This window comes from Camellia sinensis, chromosome 1 (assembly GCF_055761805.1).
Source record: "Camellia sinensis isolate YWXY chromosome 1, ASM5576180v1, whole genome shotgun sequence".
NCBI classification, from domain to species: domain Eukaryota; kingdom Viridiplantae; phylum Streptophyta; class Magnoliopsida; order Ericales; family Theaceae; genus Camellia; species Camellia sinensis.
The window spans coordinates 224,314,509-224,332,597 of NC_138961.1; the positions used below are offsets into that span (position 1 = coordinate 224,314,509).

General features: G+C 35.7%; 2 protein-coding genes and 2 long non-coding RNA genes across 5 annotated transcripts; all 4 read left to right on the plus strand.

The window, feature by feature from the left end:
- Positions 1 to 611: 611 nt before the first annotated feature.
- On the plus strand, positions 612 to 2,616 carry LOC145822612 (uncharacterized). The gene is made up of 3 exons (XM_082920086.1): positions 612 to 1,364; positions 1,572 to 1,738; positions 1,955 to 2,616. The coding sequence occupies exons 1-3, from the start codon at positions 712 to 714 to the stop codon at positions 2,614 to 2,616; spliced, it is 1,482 nt and encodes a 493-aa protein (XP_082776212.1). The 5' UTR covers positions 612 to 711.
- A 1,723-nt stretch (positions 2,617 to 4,339) lies between these two features.
- LOC145790641 (uncharacterized) lies at positions 4,340 to 9,564 on the plus strand. 2 transcript variants are annotated; one of them, XR_014329511.1, is made up of 4 exons: positions 4,340 to 4,447; positions 4,901 to 5,000; positions 6,570 to 6,656; positions 6,738 to 6,853. It is a non-coding gene; the product is annotated as an uncharacterized LOC145790641 (long non-coding RNA). The 2 variants fall into 2 exon arrangements; XR_014329518.1 differs by lacking the exons at positions 6,570 to 6,656; positions 6,738 to 6,853 and adding an exon at positions 9,494 to 9,564.
- Positions 7,412 to 9,523, plus strand: LOC114291754 (uncharacterized). Its single transcript, XM_082869786.1, has 5 exons — positions 7,412 to 7,424; positions 8,268 to 8,298; positions 8,602 to 8,676; positions 8,764 to 8,835; positions 8,937 to 9,523. Exons 1-5 carry the CDS (start codon positions 7,412 to 7,414, stop codon positions 9,115 to 9,117), a joined length of 372 nt encoding a protein of 123 aa, XP_082725912.1. The 3' UTR covers positions 9,118 to 9,523.
- Positions 9,565 to 10,741: 1,177 nt separating the features above from the next.
- LOC145790643 (uncharacterized) lies at positions 10,742 to 13,370 on the plus strand. Its single transcript, XR_014329530.1, has 3 exons — positions 10,742 to 10,808; positions 10,918 to 11,019; positions 13,132 to 13,370. It is a non-coding gene; the product is annotated as an uncharacterized LOC145790643 (long non-coding RNA).
- Positions 13,371 to 18,089: the final 4,719 nt, after the last annotated feature.

Below are 18,089 nucleotides of genomic sequence, written 5' to 3' on the forward strand. Positions count from 1 at the left end.
TTATTTTTTTTATAATTTATTTGCTATCAAATCAGTGGATTGTGATTTCTGGATTGAAGTGTTTGTGATTTGTGGATTGAAGTGTTTGTGATTATAGCCGTGTTTCCTAGGAAGTATAGTTCTGGAAATGAAAAGAGAAAGAAGAGGATAAAAGTAGAACAATTAATTCAATCTCAATCGGGAGCACTTGATAAATATTTTGGTACCAAGAAACAAGTAGATATTTTGGGTTCAAATGACAATGATGATGAAGATTTGGTGATTGAAGAGCCTACCCATTGTGTGAGTAATAATGAGAATGATGATTTGGTGATTGAACAACCTAGTGAACATATGAATGAGAATGAGAATGAGAATGAAGATTTGGGGAATGTAGAATCTAATGAAAGTGAAGATGTCAATGTTGAATGTGGACCTCTAAACATTTATGACCCTAGTAATTGGGACAAGATTGATCAAAATTTAAAGGATTTACTAGTTGAAAGAGGTCCCATAAGAGGTAATGGTGTGAATTTTCCCCTAGATGACAAAGATAGGCATTTTTCTTCTACATTTTATATGCGACAGTTACAAAATGGAGAGAAGCAGGATAGGAAGTGGCTAGTATATTCAGATGCTTCAGACAAAGTGTTTTGCTTTTGTTGCAAGTTGTTTAAGCAAGATGGGAACAATGTTCATTTGGCTACTGATGGATTGAAAGATTGGAAGAATATGGGCAACAGGCTTAGAAGTCATGAAACTAGTAATGAGCACTTTATTTGCATGAGCAAATGGGTTGAGTTGGAAAGTAGATTGAAGAAGAATGAAACAATTGATAGAAGTGTTCAAGAACAAATCAACAAAAAGAGGGAACACTGGAGACAAGTGTTACTAAGGATAATTTCTATTGTGATCACTCTTGCTAAAAATAATTTAGCTTTTCATGGAGACAATGAGAAGATTTATCAAGAAAGAAATGGAATCTTTTTAAGCTTAATTGAAATGCTTGCTAAATTTGATCCAATAATGCAAGAGCACATTCAACGTATTCAAAGGAGTGAAATTCATTACCATTATCTTGGCCACAAAATCCAAAATGAATTGATACAGATGTTAGCGAGTGAGATCAAGAGTACGATTGTGGCAAGAATCAAAGAAGCGAAATATTTTTCAATTATTCTTGATTATACTCCAGATGTTAATCATGAAGAACAAATGTCTCTTGTGATAAGATGTGTAGATGTTTCAACTAGTCCGATAAAGGTAGAAGAATTCCTTTTAGAATTTTTGAAAGTGGATGATACATCGGGGTTGGGACTTTTTAATGTACTTAGAGAGGCATTGCACACACTCCAGCTTGATATTGGTAATATAAGAGGGCAAGGGTATGATAATGGCTCTATTATGAAAGGGAGACACAAAGGTATACAAAAAAGAGTACTTGAAATAAATCTAAGAGCATTCTACACGCCATGTGGGTGTCATAGTCTTAATCTTGCCCTTTGTGATATGGCTACCTCATGTTCTAAAGCTATCTATTTCTTTAGAGTGGTACAACGCATTTATGTGTTGTTTTCATCTTCTACAAAGAGGTGGAAAATTTTCAAAGACAATGTGGAAGGTCTCACACTTAAGCCATTATCACAAACTCGTTGGGAAAGTCGCATTGAAAGTGTTAAAGCTATACGGTACCAAGCTCCACAAATTAGAGATGCTTTAATTCAATTGGAAAAAGAAGCTGATGATCCCAATACAAAGTGTGAAGCTGTTACATCTGAAATTGAGAACTTTGAGTTTTTGCTTGGCATGATTATTTGGCACAATCTGTTGTTTGCTGTTAATTCTGTTAGCAAGACATTTCAAGCTGAAGACATGCATATTGATGTTGCTATACATCAATTAAAAGGGCTCATTACATTTCTTGAGAAGTATAGAGAAACTGGATTTTTGGAGGCCATGATCGAAGCTAGAGAAGTTGCAATTGAAATAGACATTGAGCCTACATTTCGTGAAAGGCGTGTCATTCGTAGAAAGAAACATTTTGATGAGAATGTTAGTGAAAAGGTTGCACAATCAGCTGAAGAATCCTTTAGAGTTAATTATTTCATATATATAATAGATCAAGCTCTTTCTTTACTTAAGAGTAGATTTGAACAATTTCAAATATATGATGAAACTTTTGGATTTTTGTTTGATTTGAAGAAGTTAAATTCTACCAATGATGAGTGCTTGAAGACTTATTGTGCTAATCTTGAAGACTTTTTGAAACATGATGGGCTTATGGATATTGATGGGAGAGATTTATTTTCTGAGTTGAAAGTCTTTAAAGAAATTTTGCCAAAAGAAATCAGTAGGCCAATTGAGGTGATGAATTATTTGAAATTGATGGATGGTTGTTTTCCAAATGCCTGGATTGCGTATAGAATATTGTTGACTATTCCAGTTACCGTTGCCTCTGGAGAAAGAAGTTTTTCAAAGTTAAAATTGATCAAATCCTACCTTCGATCAACAATGTCACAAGAAAGATTAAATGGATTAGCTATATTGTCTATTGAAAAGGATTTGGTAGATAAATTAGATTATACGAACTTAATTAGTGATTTTGCAGCTAAAAATGAAAGAATAGTATTTAAGTGATCGTTGCGTTAATTGTAAGCTGGATATTGCTAAATTATAAAGCAACAAAACTAGTTTTTAATGTTTTTGAGTCATTCACTACAACAAAAGTAACCTATGGTGACGAAAACTAGTGAAGAAAATAAAATTCGTCACTAAATAAAAATAATTCGTGAGGAATTTTTAAATTTTGTCACATATGATAAAAAAAAATAAATATGATAGGTGACAAAATATATTTTCGTCAATAAATACTTCATTTTAAGTGAGGAAAACTTAAGTTTCGTCACCAAAAATTTTCCCGCTATTTTTTTTCGGTGGCGCCAAAATTTTGGGACTTTTGGTGACAAAAAAATTTGTCACTAATTATAAAATTATTTGTGATGAATATATTTTCGTCACCAAAACGTTTTAATATTTCTGATATCTTTTGGTGAGGAAATAATATTGTCACCAATTTTGGCGGAAAATTTTTGATATATTGAGCGACAATAAAAAAAAAAGAAAGGTATTAATTTTTTTTATCATTTTTTTCTGTTTATCATCTCTCTCTCTCAAAATAGGGTATTAATTTGTCTTACCTCTTGCTCCTCTACCACGCCGATCGCCCATCGTCGCCTCTATTAGTCTTGTCGATCGTCACCGCCAGTAGCAGCCTTGCCGGTAACCGCCACATCTTCTTCGCTTGATGATTTGGTACATGATTTCTCTTTGCTCTTTTTTTTGTGTCTCTTTCTCTTATTCTCTGTTTTGGTATGGTGACAAAAATTAGTGAAGAAAACAAATTTCATCACTAAATAAGAATAATCCATGAGGAATTATAAATTTTGTCACGTATAATAAAAAAAATAAAATAATAGGTGACGAAATTTATTTCTGTCAATAAATATTTACTTTTAGGTGAGAAAAAAAATAAGTTTCGTCACCTAAATTTTTCCCACTAACTTTTTTTTATGATGTCAAAATTGTCAAAATTTTGAAAGTTTTGGTGAGAATTTTGTATAAGTTTATTATGCCTGATTAGTTATAAACTCAAATTTTGTATAAACTCAAATTTTGTATAAGTTTATTATGCCTGATTAGTTATAAACTCAAATTTTGTATAAACTCAAATTTTGGGGCTTTTCACCAATAATCTCCAACTCCTTGGGTATCGAGAACTCCAAACACCAGATCGATGACGATCTCCCTGCCCTTTACTCCTCTTCCATGGCCGCCACCGTCTTCACCCTCACATCCACCGCACACCACCACCACCACCGTCTTCACCATCTTCGTGCCATTCTCGGACGACGACGATATGAGATATGAAGGCTTCAAATCTGTTGGATTTATGGTAGATCTGAGATGTGAGGGCTCTTCCTCCGCTGCTACAACCACCGAGATGAACGATGGGGGCCAAATCTGTGTTCGATTTTTGTTGGTTCATAATCTATGTTCAAAGTTATATATATATATATATATATATAAAGCTTCAGTGATTTCTATATGTGTGTGTGTGTGTGTAATTAGGTATCTGATTGTTCGATTTCCAAACCCTAATGGCGGAAATTGAAATTCGAAGTCTGTATATGTGTGTAATTGGGTATCTGATTGTTGATTGATTTGGTTGTATCAGCCACATTGTGCACCAAACCTGTTCGACGAAAGTCCTCTCTGAAAATTCTTTACTATCTATCTAGTTTGGGAGCTTTTTAAAGATGTATGTTGTGAAAGGAGCTGGGCATCAAGAGACTCTACACTTCGACAAGATCATTGCTCGTTTCAAAAAGCTCAAGGGCGTCACCACCAGTTGCTGCATTCTCTGCATGTGATGCATTTGATCTAGTAGTCGTCTAAATGATAGTAGGAAGTAAGTTATTTCAGATATTCCTTCTACCCATACAAAATTTGAGTTTATTATGCCTGATTAGTTATTTCCTTTTACAGTGTTAGTTTCAGATTATTTTGTATAAGTTTGACTTGTTAAAATACATATTGTTTGTATTACATGCTTTTGTAATTTTAATGGCCTCCTTGGTTGCTATATTTGTTATGTGGTAGTCCACTGATTGTATACATGTCGTTATTGGTCCCCCTGTGTTCTAAAATTTTGATTTGACATTTGAGATATTTGAACCATATGTGCTTGGCTTTGAACAGTTATGGATTTACTTATAAAAATTGACACTTTTTGGGTTCAAATGGTAGATAGTTACTGTGTTCTTATTCTCTTCTATAACATTTCAGTATGCATCTTCTTTTTGTTCTTTATTGATTTTTTCTTGTGGTTTATGAGTATTGTTTAACAGCATTACTACTTCAGGAGCTTGTAGGGATTATTAAATTGTCGGCATATTCTAGCTTCAGTCTGTTTGAGTGTCGGAAGGTTGTTGCTGGTTCTAAATCACCTGAAATTGGAAATGGTATTTGTTTTACCTGAGTTCGTAATATATATATATATATATATATATATATATTTGCTTTTGTTTTCATAATAATATGCATTTTGATGTCATATAGAGGAGTATATTGGGTTGGATGATAACAAATACATTGGGGATCTGCTAGCTGAATTTAAGGTAGCAAAGGACCGAAGTAAAGGAGAAATCTTGCACTGCAAATTGACATTTAAAAAAAAGTTATTTCGGGAGTCGGATGAAGCTATAGGAGAACCAATGTTTTTAGGTGGGAAGGTGTTGGTGAAGATGGTTTGATGGTTTCACTGGAAATTATTTCAACATAAAAAACATCCATATTCACCAATTTTGCTGACAGAGCTATCAAATTTTCTTTTTATAAATAATTTTTCTAGGCAGAAACAAACTTGCTCCAAAAAAAACCCAACCCTTCAAAACCTTTGCATGAAATGCTAATCTTTATTTGTTTTTAAAGATGAAATGCTCATCAATAAAGATTTTTAAAGATAAAATGTCATCTATAAGCAAGTTTTTATCTTAGGCATTAATTAGTTTTTACTTTTAATTAGTACATGGGCGAAATTATAATTCTATTAGATGGAGTAAACAGCACTAGTCATTATCGTTTATTTATTTATTCATTTTCAACAGCAAAGAGTAAACACAAGTATTGTAAATGGCTGTGATACTCTGTTTCTGGGTGTGGCTGCTGATAGCCGTTGGTTGTTTTTATTTGTGGTGTTTGGCTTGGGTTTGATCTTGTTGTAATATGCACCTCTATATTTTATTTCTTAATCTATTTGATCTTTTGATTCTTGAATGGTGCAGATTTCTATTATACTTTTTATGTCATAAATTCCTCAAAACTCTAGTCAAAATACACCTTGACATAACTAGAGTATCTTGTGAAATTCATATTTTATTTGTTCCTCAATATTTACTCCCTAGACACATCCCATTTTATTGGTACTTCACTTCAGCACTTTCCCGCTCGTTGCTTGCTTCATATCCTCTCTTTTTGGTGAGTCTAGAAATTGATTTAAAAAGTTGTTTCTTGCCTTGCTAGGCATCTCATTCTTGTGTATGTGCTAGTTGTTCAGTCACAGTGTGATGAGATATGCTTGCTTCTTAGATTGGATGTCTACATTTTTCAGATTCTTCTCTATTGTCATGGTTAACAACTCTGGAGTGCAGTGTAGTGGGTATTATATCTTACTAGAAAAGTGGTCCCGAGAAATGTTTTTTCTTTCGAGCTCAGTAAAGTATTGATGGTCATTTCGCCTGCTAATCATATTACATGTTTTATAAGCATAAGAACTTATTTAAAAATCTTTAATGTTAAATTCTTCTTTGAGTTGGTTTTTGTTTGCATAAATAGCTAGCGAGGCTTTTCTTTTTCTTAAACTATTCATGTTTTAGTGTAATAATAATTTGCAGATCTTTTGATGTAGTGACATCTGGTTAAAACTCTATACAGCATACATGTTGCTTAGAATTTGGATCTCTTTGAAATTGTCCAACTTGAGTTAAAGTACATTTCCTCCTTTCTAACTTGATGTAACATATTTGTTGCAGATTGGGGTTTTTCTTGATAGGAGGGTTTTTTTCTACATTCTTCCAATTTTCTCATTTGTTTTACTTTACTCCAATCTTCCACATAAGGTACTTCTTATGAAACTTGAAATTCAATTTACTTAAGGTCAACTTTTTGCACAAATTCTACCATAGTTGTCAGTGCTGCAGGAGCTCCGCTTTGTTATTAGTTTTGTTCCAATGTTTATCAGCGGCAATCGCAGCTAGCAGAATGTACATCTCTTTTCTTTTATTTAATTAATACCTCAATTAATTTATACGAATACATAGTTATTTTTATCTTCTTGTAGTTGTTTTAAATGATATACTGAAGAGTAGTTTTATATTTGACCAACAGAGGACGATTGAAAGAACAACTGCAAAATGTGCCAGATTCGTCTCTGCTTTCTAAAAGCATGTTAGACTTTCAATTTACTATTTGGGAGCATAGCACAAAGTGTTGCTTTCTTAAAACTAGGCTCTTAAAACTATTTTTTGTGGTTATAATTACTTATTTTTTATACTTAGATATGATAATGGGCTTTTAATGAAGCAAAGAGACATATTTCACTGATAACTATGTTACCTTCCTAGGTGGTGTTGTATGATGCTCTTAATTATGCAATGTGTGAGGCTTATCAGTTGGATGCTACAATAATATGGTAACCCAGGTTAATAAATTTTTCAAGCTAAAGATACTACTATTGCCCCAACAAAATTGCAAGCTTACTAGCCATCCTCTTCTTAAGCTATGTAGTTAGTGTCTTCAACCCTAAGCAACTGTTTCGGGTCAGTGTTCTCCTGGATCAATTGACATTATGTTTTATGTAGAACATTCATTTACCATGAATGATGGAAGTATAATTGCTGCAAATTTCACTTTTGAAAATAAATAAAGGACAAGATATGAGAGTGTGCGGCCAATTTCCCTTGTTGGTTTAACACATTTTCTTGGTCTGTGGTCTTGTTGTTGCCTTACAGTTTGAACTATATTATGTTGCTGTCATCTCATATCATTTCTGTTACATAAATTTGACCTTATGATTTCCAGGTATAGTTGTAGAATTTAAGAACTTGTGTTCTTTCGTTTCAGGTGGTTAGCTGCATGGAACAACATCTTTGACATACGGTGTTGACATTGAAGGAATACGTTGGATGGGCATTTTGCAGGTCGTTTTCATGCTTTCAGCTTTTTCTTTTTATTCTTTGTCTTGAAAATTCTTTTTACACATGCACTTTTTTTTTAGTGCCAAGGATAACTCTTGTCAAAAAAGTAAAATCCCTAACTCCACCTCTATTTTTTTTATGTGCATTCGACAAATGACTACCCAGTTGTATAATAGATCAGCATTAGCATTGCTTGCTTTGGAAATAATAGATATCTAACACTAGATTGAGTTGCAACAGAGTATTAGCTTGTGCTAGTAATAAGAAAGATTGTTCTATGATTTTGAAATGTGCTTGTGGATGGTTTAACACTTAAACACGTTCATATTTCTGTTCATCCCCATTTTGGAGTTGCTTGCATAATTAGTTGTGGAACTTCTTGGAGGTTAGTAGCTTAAAACTGGAATTAATTACTGACAATTCTTGCTATCATCCTACCAGTTCATGTTTAAAATAATTTTATTTTGTTTTGAAAATCTATACATATCTGTGCCAATTGCATGTCTTATTGACATTTATTGTAGTGCTGATAAGACATCCTATCATTATCTGAATTGCAATATCTGTAGGTTTTCTAATTTTTCTTTTGCTTTTAATCCATTTAGATGTAATATAAATGGCATATTCACTTTTCGTTACCATCATCTTTGTAGACTATAGTGCTTGGAATTGGATATCCTTGGCATTTTCAATAGCTTGATTCATCATAGACATAATTGTTGAATTATTATTTTGGATATCTTAAATAACATTACTTCCATAAGACTATTTTTAGTTCCTTGCTTAATTAGCTGCATTATTTTTTTATATTCTTCATTCTTGATAGAAAAAAGAGAGATAATTTCTCATTATTAACTTTTGCATACAGGGATCTATCTAACAACAAGGGTCTGACTGGAACTCTTCCATCATTGATCGGGAATTTGAATCAGCTTACAACCTTGTAAGAAAATTCTATCTATTTCTTAGTATCAGCAACTCGTGCGATTTCACTCCTTACATTGAATCATTTGCTCTTTGTTACATACAGAATCCTCATTGGTTGCAGTTTCTTTGGTCCAATTCCGGACTCAATAGGATCTCTGCAGCAACTGGTCTTCTTGTAAGAATTTCAAGTCCAGTGTATATGTCGAGTCTCATGTCTTTGGTCTTTTTAATTATGGTACAGTAAATACATTAAAATTTTATTAGCATTGTCTGCAGAGCTCTGAATGCGAACAGCTTCAGTGGACCAATCCCGCTTTCCATTGGTAATTTGTCTAATCTTTCATGGCTAGATTTAACTGAGAACCAGCTTAATGGAACAATTCCAGTCTCCAGTGGGAGCACAACTGGTCTGGATATGCTAGTTAAAGTAAGGCACTTGTATGTCTCACCTCTTTGAAATATCAAACTTAAATTTTATTTTATTTTTTTCAAATTCTTTTGAAGATAACATGTTTTAGTATTATTGTTATTTAAATTTAAGCAAATTTCTGCCCATTATTCACAGTCATCTAGGAATGAATCAGCTATTCGGCAGCATTCCATCTAAACTTTTCCACTTAAACATGAATCTGATACATGCATAAGTTTCCAAATTGTAATCTTTGATGTTATGAACGACAAAACTTAGTCATTAATTAGCATATTTTGACTTCATGTGGAGCATTTGATTCAGTTGTTGTGACACTAGGCGATCCTATGTTCCAACTAATGCCAATTTGGACATTATCTTGTTATAGTCTCTAATAAATAATTATACTTTTATATTGAGCAAGATTTTTTATATCAACAAACTCACTGGAAGCATCCCTAACACACTAGGATATGTACAGACTTTCGAGGCCATGTGAGTATCTATGTCATGTACTCTAGAAACTTCTTACTAAGCTTCTTACAGAAACCATTCTGTGATTGGCTTTCATGTTCTTATAGTAACAAATTTAGTTTCTTGTTTTGGATTGAAACTTTTGCCTTGCAAACAGATGCTTCAATTGGAATTCATTAAATGGGCCTGTTCCTTCAAACCTCAACAACCTTACAAGTGTCAGGGAGCTGTAAGTACACACACAGAAAATTTTCCAACTTCATGTAGAATTCAAGTTGTGTCATTAAGAAAGTGTTTTGGTTATGCCTTTTCAAGTACTTGTCGAACAATAATTTGAATGGACCTTCGCCCAATCTCACAGGGATGAACTTTCTCAACTCTCTGTAAGTTGTTGTAATTTCCTTCGATATTCAATTTTGTTAGCAATGCATGTGAAATCTATTTGCATTTTCTGACCATAAGATGATGGTATGCAGGGACATGAGCAACAATAGTTTCAATTCATCAGTTGTTCCTCTATGGCATACAAGCCTAGAGGCTTTGACGACATTGTACCATCTTAATCCTCATCATCTGTTGATCTAGTTCTCACTAATAGTTTAGGGGATCTTAGAATAATTAAACATAAAAAATACTGCACCAAACAGGCTCATTTCGCAATTTGAGAACTAGATCAACAGCTGATGAATTATGTGTGTCAATTTCATGTAGGATATTAATCCACAATTTGCCACCATAGACATCTACATAAGGATGTTTTCCAATGTAAACCTGCATTTCCATTCCACTGAATGATTCCATGTTGATCACGACTCCTCTATGAGCTTGTGCCTGGCCCTACATTTCCATTCCATTGTGAGTTTTCTTAATTTGTTTAATTATTTTCCCATAACCCATTGAATTCAGCCAAAATTCCTCACCTTCTTTGTGGTGTATTTTGATTTCTTTTTCCTGATCATATTTTGTGGTTTTTGAATCGAAGAGGAAAGAGAGAGAGGTGGGGAATTCCTACTAAGTTTTTCACCTTTTTCTACTCGAAATCTACTAAAATTGTTTGATGTAGTTATTAAAATTTTTGTAAGCAAGATGCTTGTTTAGTGGTTGAGTTCTTATTTATTCTTCTACCTAGTTTAAAATGTTAAATAAAATATTTTTCATATTAACTATTTGCTTATGAGTTTCAGGTTGAACAATTGGAGCGAGAGGTTGCTGAGCTTTGACATGCCTTTGTTGATAAGCAAGAACAAAAAAATGTCATGCTTCAGGTTTTGCATTGCTTTATGTTTGACAATTAAATATGTAAAAAATTGGTTCTTGTTTTCTCTTATGTGATAAAGATTTCTAACAATATATTGATTATGACTTATCTGATAGGTTTTGATGAGGGTAGAGCAAGAACAAAGGGTAACAGAAGATGCTCACAAATTTGCTGAGCAAGATGCAGCAGCTCAGAGATATGCTGCTCAAGTGCTTCAGGTTTTACTTTTTGATTTAAACTTATTTTTTTAGTACTGCTTTACTATAATGTTGGGTGGTTATTAGACTTTATACAACCCATGCAAATTAGAGATATCATGCAAATCACAAGGTAAACAAAGCAAGTAAGCAAGCACAAGAATCTAGTTAGTCTTTTTCTTTTAAAAAAATAAAAAACCAAAATTATAGGATGCAAAATACAAGAAACTAGATTGTCATGGATCTTATCTTCCCATTGGCATCTGAGCATTGAACATTGTTTTTTTGTGTATGTGGAAGATAGATCATATTAATAGAAATCACTTACTATACCTACTATGGTCTAGTCCTATTTCATATTAATAGAAATCACTTAGCATATACTTATTGCACCTTGGTCTGTTGATGTCCTTCTGGACATTGCAGTTATTTAAGTTGATGTCAATTGGGTCCTTCTGGACATTTTGGTTATTTAAGTTGATGTCAATACCTCCAAATGGACAATAGTGTTGGATTATTAAATGCATATACTTATTGCACATTGTTTTGTTGTCATGGGGAACATTAGATCACAACATAAGTTAAATGTTAACTGTTGACTTGTAGACTCTGACTGAAGAAAACCTAACTTGATTTTTGTTTAATTCTTCAGAAAACATAGTTCAAGGTCAACAATAAAGTGTTAGATGGGACTCTTTTCTTTTGTTTTTCTTCCTATTATTCCCTTTCTTGTCCCATGGTCTGTCTCATATCATTCCTCTCCCTCCTCTCATATGACACCTACACAACTCCTCTTGCCGTGAGGGATTAATTTATTTACAGCGATTTTTTTCTCAGTACTAATTTAAGTAGTCTATTGTTAATTGTTAGTAATTGCTTTTGTTCCTAACATAAAGTTTGGCTATAGTGATTGATCAATACACATCATTGGTTTAATGATTTCATTAATAACATCTTAATAGTTCTCAGCTTAGCTGCCTTAAAAAATGACAATGTCTCTCCTCAGTCTCGTACTCAACTATATAGCATTTTCCCCTAAAATTTCTACCCCATTTTCATTTTCATTGTTTTTCTTTTCTTGGAGTTTTCACAATTCAGAACTTAAAAGGTGATTCGTTGCCTTTAGAACTTGTGTTTAGAACTTTCTGCTTTTAGGTTGTTAGAGGGAGATGAGTTTTAAATTTTACTTCCCTACGAGGGAGAGAAAGATGAGAGGGATGAAATGTGCTTGTCCACTAGGTGTTAGGGTTGGGTTTGGCCATGCATGGTGGTGTCCTGGTGGACTGTGTCTTGCAAAGTCACCCAACCTAGGTGTTTGGGGAAGTGGATACTGGGTTTTGTTTTAGAGGTGGTTGATAGCCATGGTGGTCCATGAGGCTATTGGTTGGTGGTGGCATGTGAAATATAGGAGGAAATGAGAAGGGGAATGGCGAGTGGGTCTGCTGCTGTAGAAAGGAGGAGGAGGGAGAGGGAATGAAGAAGAAAATAATAGAAAAAGGCAAATTGAAAAAGGGGCAAAAGTATCATTATATATATTTCTTAACACACGCTCAATTTAGTGTGTTAACGCATGGTTAACTTAACCAGAATTTGCAACGTTTGCACTTTACTCCAAATTTCAAGAGGGTTATGTGTATATTTTTAAACATGAAGAAGGTAAAGTGTTTTTGGACAAAACCATATAAAATATAATTAACCCAAAATGTTTGGAGATCTAATTGTGTTTTTATTTCAATATCTATTCGTGTGTATTTGTTTTTGTTTTTATGTTTGCTTGCATGTGTGTTTTGACCTTTTACCTCGTTGAAGTTCAAAATAAAATAGGAACATATTTAGATTTAAATGAAAATGGTAACTCCTATAAAAACTATGGATTGATTAGGTTGTGAACACGTCATGTGATTCTCTTTGGTTCTTGTTGGCATTAGTGCTAGTGATACATGGTATTCTTGCAATCTTTTGTCATCTTCTGTTATCTGTGTTGCTTATCATTAAGGATTACTTCAACTCTTTGAAGTTTTGTATTGTTATATGCATTTCTATTAAATTGGTTTATAAAATAAAATTATTTAAATATGATTTTAGATGTGATTAATAATATATTAATGTCTTCCTTATTTATTTTCTTTACAGATTGGTTTTTGATGACGTTTGGAAGCAAACTTGCAAATCAAGATCAAGTGTTGAATTATTTATTTATTTCCTGAACTGATACTTAGTTGTAGTTGCAAATCAAGATTGAGTGTTGATTTTTTTTGTGGACTCCACATTAGTTCATTTTGGGATTTGCTTTGATGATTTTTTTGTTATACATAATGGATTATTATTAAAGTTGTTTGATGGATACATTTTGATTTATAATATAATGGTTTAGTGAATTTGTGTGTGGAGTGGTGTATAATAGCTAGTGGATTTCTTAGTACAATTAAAAGGCTACTGGGATCTGAGCAGGGATATTTGTGAAATAATAACTTAAATTGAATATAAAATATGGAACAACTTTAGTGACGAATTTTTTCGTCATTTGTACTTCTTATTATGACAAAGTGATTATTCGTCACTAATAAACTTTTTTTGTGACAAAATTTACTGCAGTTTATATATGAAAGTTTTTATTTATTTTGTTGTTTGGTGACTAAAAATTTTGTCACGTGTATATATATTTATGACGAAATATATTTCGTCACCCATGTATGACTTTTGAAGACAAAAAATTTCGTCACCTTTACATCTTATTGTGACAATTATTTCCTCATCAATGATCAACATGCATGACAAATTTATTTGTCAACTAAAGTTATAAATATGGTACTGAACAATTATTTGGTGATGAAAATGAGAATTTTTTGCGACAAAATTTTGTTTTATTGGTGACAAAAAATTATGACTTTTGAAGACGAAAAATTTCGTCATCTTTACATCTTATTGTGACGAAATTATTTCCTCATCAATGATCAACATGCGTGACAAATTTATTCGTCAACTAAAGTCATAAATATGGTACTGAATAACTATTTGGTGACGAAAATGAGAATTTTTGGTGACAAAATGTTGTTTTATTGGTGACAAAAAATTTCGTCACTGAAGTAATTTCATTGGTGACGAAATTATTTTTCGTCACGTTGGTTTTTAGTGACAAACATTCAATGACGAAACCGGTGACGAAAATATTTCCTCACAAATATCTATAGTGACGAAATTAGCTCTTTAGAGACAAAAAAATTTCGTCATTCAAGACCCAACTTGTTGTAGTGATTGTACTGATTTCTTCCTATCTTAATAAATGAAAGTAAATTTTAGTTTATAATTTTAATGATTATATGTTCAAGTATACTTAAATAAAAAATTTATGGATACTTATCATTTTATGCATAAATTTTTTATTAAAAAAAATATATTAGAGAGGCCCCATTTTCACAGTACGCCTTAGGCCCTACAAATCTCAGGGCCGGCCCTGGCCAAACTCTTGATCTCTAGGTCCCCCTACATCATGATGGATCCAGTTCTCAGCCCGATTTTGTTCATCAAATCCCCTGTTCTCCTTTCCAACATGAATGTTAGGTCTTCTTCGAATCTCTCACTCGTACCTTCAATTTCAGTACCTGTTCTCCTCTCCAATATATATAAATGTTGCTATTGAATAACTATTGTATATTTATATTGTCTATTTTTAATAAATTTTAAGCAGGAAAGGAAGAAAAAAAATATGTTAATATTTGAATTTTTTTTTGTTTTTTCAATTTTGTTAGGAGGTTTTCAAAGAATTCTGTTTTTTCAGCTGGATTTGGAGCTAAAAATTTGTTGATATTTGGTGATGTGACATGTTTGGCAACTGCTATTCAACTTGCCAAATTTGAGAACATAAATGGCATCTGTTATATTTGGCAAGTAAAATAGCAGATCATTAAAAAACCTCTTTTTGTCACTCTTACCAAATTATAACTTTAATAAGTTGTTTGACAACTCCAATGAAGATGCACTTAGGTGTAGGCAGCTAATAGTCATCTTATTCCAAAAATTGCCCGATTAGAGAAAATTGGTCCTAAAAATTATGGAATTAGTTCAATTCGCGAGGCCAAGATAAGACCACTTTAACAATATTCTATTCATTTTCAAAATTTCACTATGTATAATCATTTATGAAAAAATTCATATTAATCCAATAAATATATAAATTAATTCATATGTCACATATAATTTTAAAAATAAATAAATTATTATATTAAACACTAAAATAATAAACTTGTGATTATTAAATTAATTTTTTTTTATTTTTTATAAAAAGAAATATTAAAATAAAAGCTGTGATGGGGTTATGGGCCTGACTGCATGGTTGAATCCATTTAAGTGGTGCAGATAGAATTCTCATTCCAAAATCATATGGCGTTGTTTGGAAAGGGTTATTTGGATTAAAATAGTTAATAAAATTGACATGGACAGGCCCACGAGGCATACAGCCCACGGCGAACCGCCCCGAACCCATCGCTTTGGACCCATAGCATAACTTGATTGGCAAAGCCCAGGACAGCTGGAGTCCACCTGGACGTGGAGGGCCAAGGGCATTCGGACACATGACAGATGAGACACAGGCCACATCAGCAGACAAAGATCTGCAGAGTTATTGCCACAACACATCACCATTAATGCAGCCCATCACAGCATTTATTACGACAACACCTCCCCGTCGGAACAGAGCCCCCTCACCCTGAACAAGGTAAACTACGGCACAGGCTTTCGGCGGAAAGGGGGCACGTCACAAAGGACAATGAAATGATTACCAAAGGATATAAGTAACAAGAGAAGCACAAGAATAAGGTTAAGCTTTTTATCTCTCCATCTTCTTCCCTACATTTTTCCTGTTTTCCTCTACTAATTCTCTCGCCGGAGGGTTCACTGGGGGACTGCCCCGTTCCCCTTTGGACTTGCTTGCAGGTCATTTGACGGAATCACCACCAGAAATCGGAACCTGAAGAACCTGGGCTAGCCTGACCCATCCACCCGGGACGGACTGTATCATCAGTTGGCGCCGTCTGTGGGAAGCTTTGTGGTTTATTCGTGCGCTAGTTGTGTTCACTATCGCCGGAGCCCTCTCTTCTCACCGTTACTTTTTCCTCTCACCCGTCCACGTGTATGGTCACGACTAGGTCCATGGCTTCTCACCATAATACCACCGATCACTAAACAGACCCTTCACATCCAAACAACCCACCACAATACATCATCGAACTTACTAACAGCATTAACCGCATCGCCGAGCAAAATCAAGCCCTGATCAGCGCCTTACTCCAAAGAAACCTCCCCGCCCCACCTCCAGACATTCCACCCAACCAAGAAAGAACCCCGGGCCACACTGCTCCACAACCCCCTGCACCCAACCCAGAAGGTTTACAACCCCCTGCCCCTCCACATATGAGCCTACCACCTCCACCTCCACCTCCACGACCGTCAGTCGTGGCACTCGCCCCTGAGGGGGAAGCCAGCAGTGTCCAGCCTCCATTGACCGACCATGGCGACAACATTTCCCTCTGGGACGCTGAACTCCGAGCTATGAAGCTCCAACTCCAAGGGGTCATGCAGAACATTCAGCACAAGCCCTCAGTCACCGCCAACTCTCCTTTTGTTGCCTCCATCCGCGACAAACCATTGCCTGCCAAGTTCAAAATGCCCACCATTGACTCATTCGATGGCACAACAGACCCCGTCAACCATCTGGAAACCTACCGCACCCTCATGATCCTCCATGCTTTCCCTGACGAGATCATGTGTCGAGCCTTTCCAGTGACACTAAAGGGATCAGCTCGATTGTGGTTTAGCCAGTTATCGGCAGACTCCGTCTCCACCTTCCAACATCTCAGTGACTCTTTCCTGAGCCACTTTATCGGGGCCCAGCGTCAGAGACGCCCAGCCACCCAACTCCTCAACATTCGTCAGACTGAGGGGGAGTCGCTCCGCAGCTTCGTCACCCGCTTCAACACCGAGGCCCTTCAAGTAGCGGAGAATGACGACAAGGTCATCCTCACCGCCTTCATGGCCGGCCTGCGGTCGTCGAATTTCCTTTTCTCCCTCTCCAAAAACCCTCCAACCACCATGGCAGCCTTCCTATCCAAAGCCCAGAAGTACATGAATGCTGAAGATTCTCTGGCCGCTCGACAAGAACCCATCCCTAAAAATCCGACCCCTAGAGACAAGAGGAAAGACTCCGAACCAAGAACCGCCCAGTATAATAACCAAACACCCCACTATAATGATCGACCCCCCCGTGCCGACCGGACGACTCCGACCAGACCGCCCGGTCGGTTTGAGCGATACACACCTCTCAACTCCCCTATGGAGCACGTCCTCAATCAGATCCAGCGGGACTACCCCCTCAAGTGGCCCCTACCTTCACGAAACCCTTCCACTCGAAAAGATCAGTCCAAATACTGCCGCTTCCACCAAGACCATGGTCATACCACCGACGAGTGTGTTAACCTCAAAGATTAGATTGAGACCTTCATACGCCAGGGCCGCCTCAGCCGATTCACAGATAACCGCCCTCCACAGAGACAAAGAACCGACCTCACCAGGAACAATCACCGACAAACACCACCCCGCAACCAAGGCCCACCTAACCAAGGCCACGATCGCCCACCACCACAGCCTCGGCCTCCTGGTAATCCCCCTCCACCAGTGGGAGAAATCCGAGTTATCTCAGGCGGCCTTGCTTGCGGGGGACCATCCCGCTCGGCTCAGAAGGCAGAACTCAGAAAAATCAGGTAGGGCTCAGACAAAGCGGTGGCGACGGTGGACCGACCTCCCAAACAGTCAAAACAATGGATCGAACCCATCACCTTCACCGACACCGACTGTGCAGAAGTCCGCTACCCACATGATGACCCCCTTGTCATTTCCGCCATCCTCTCCAACTACAAAGTCAGACAAGTCCTCGTAGACAACGGCAGCTCTTCAGACATTATCTTCCTCAATTGTTTCCGCCAGCTCAAGATTGGGGAAGAGAGCTTGTCCCCTCTCCAAACCCCTCTGGTCGGCTTCACCGGCGACCGCATTACCTCCATCGGCTCCATCGATCTACCCATCACCATTGGCGAGCA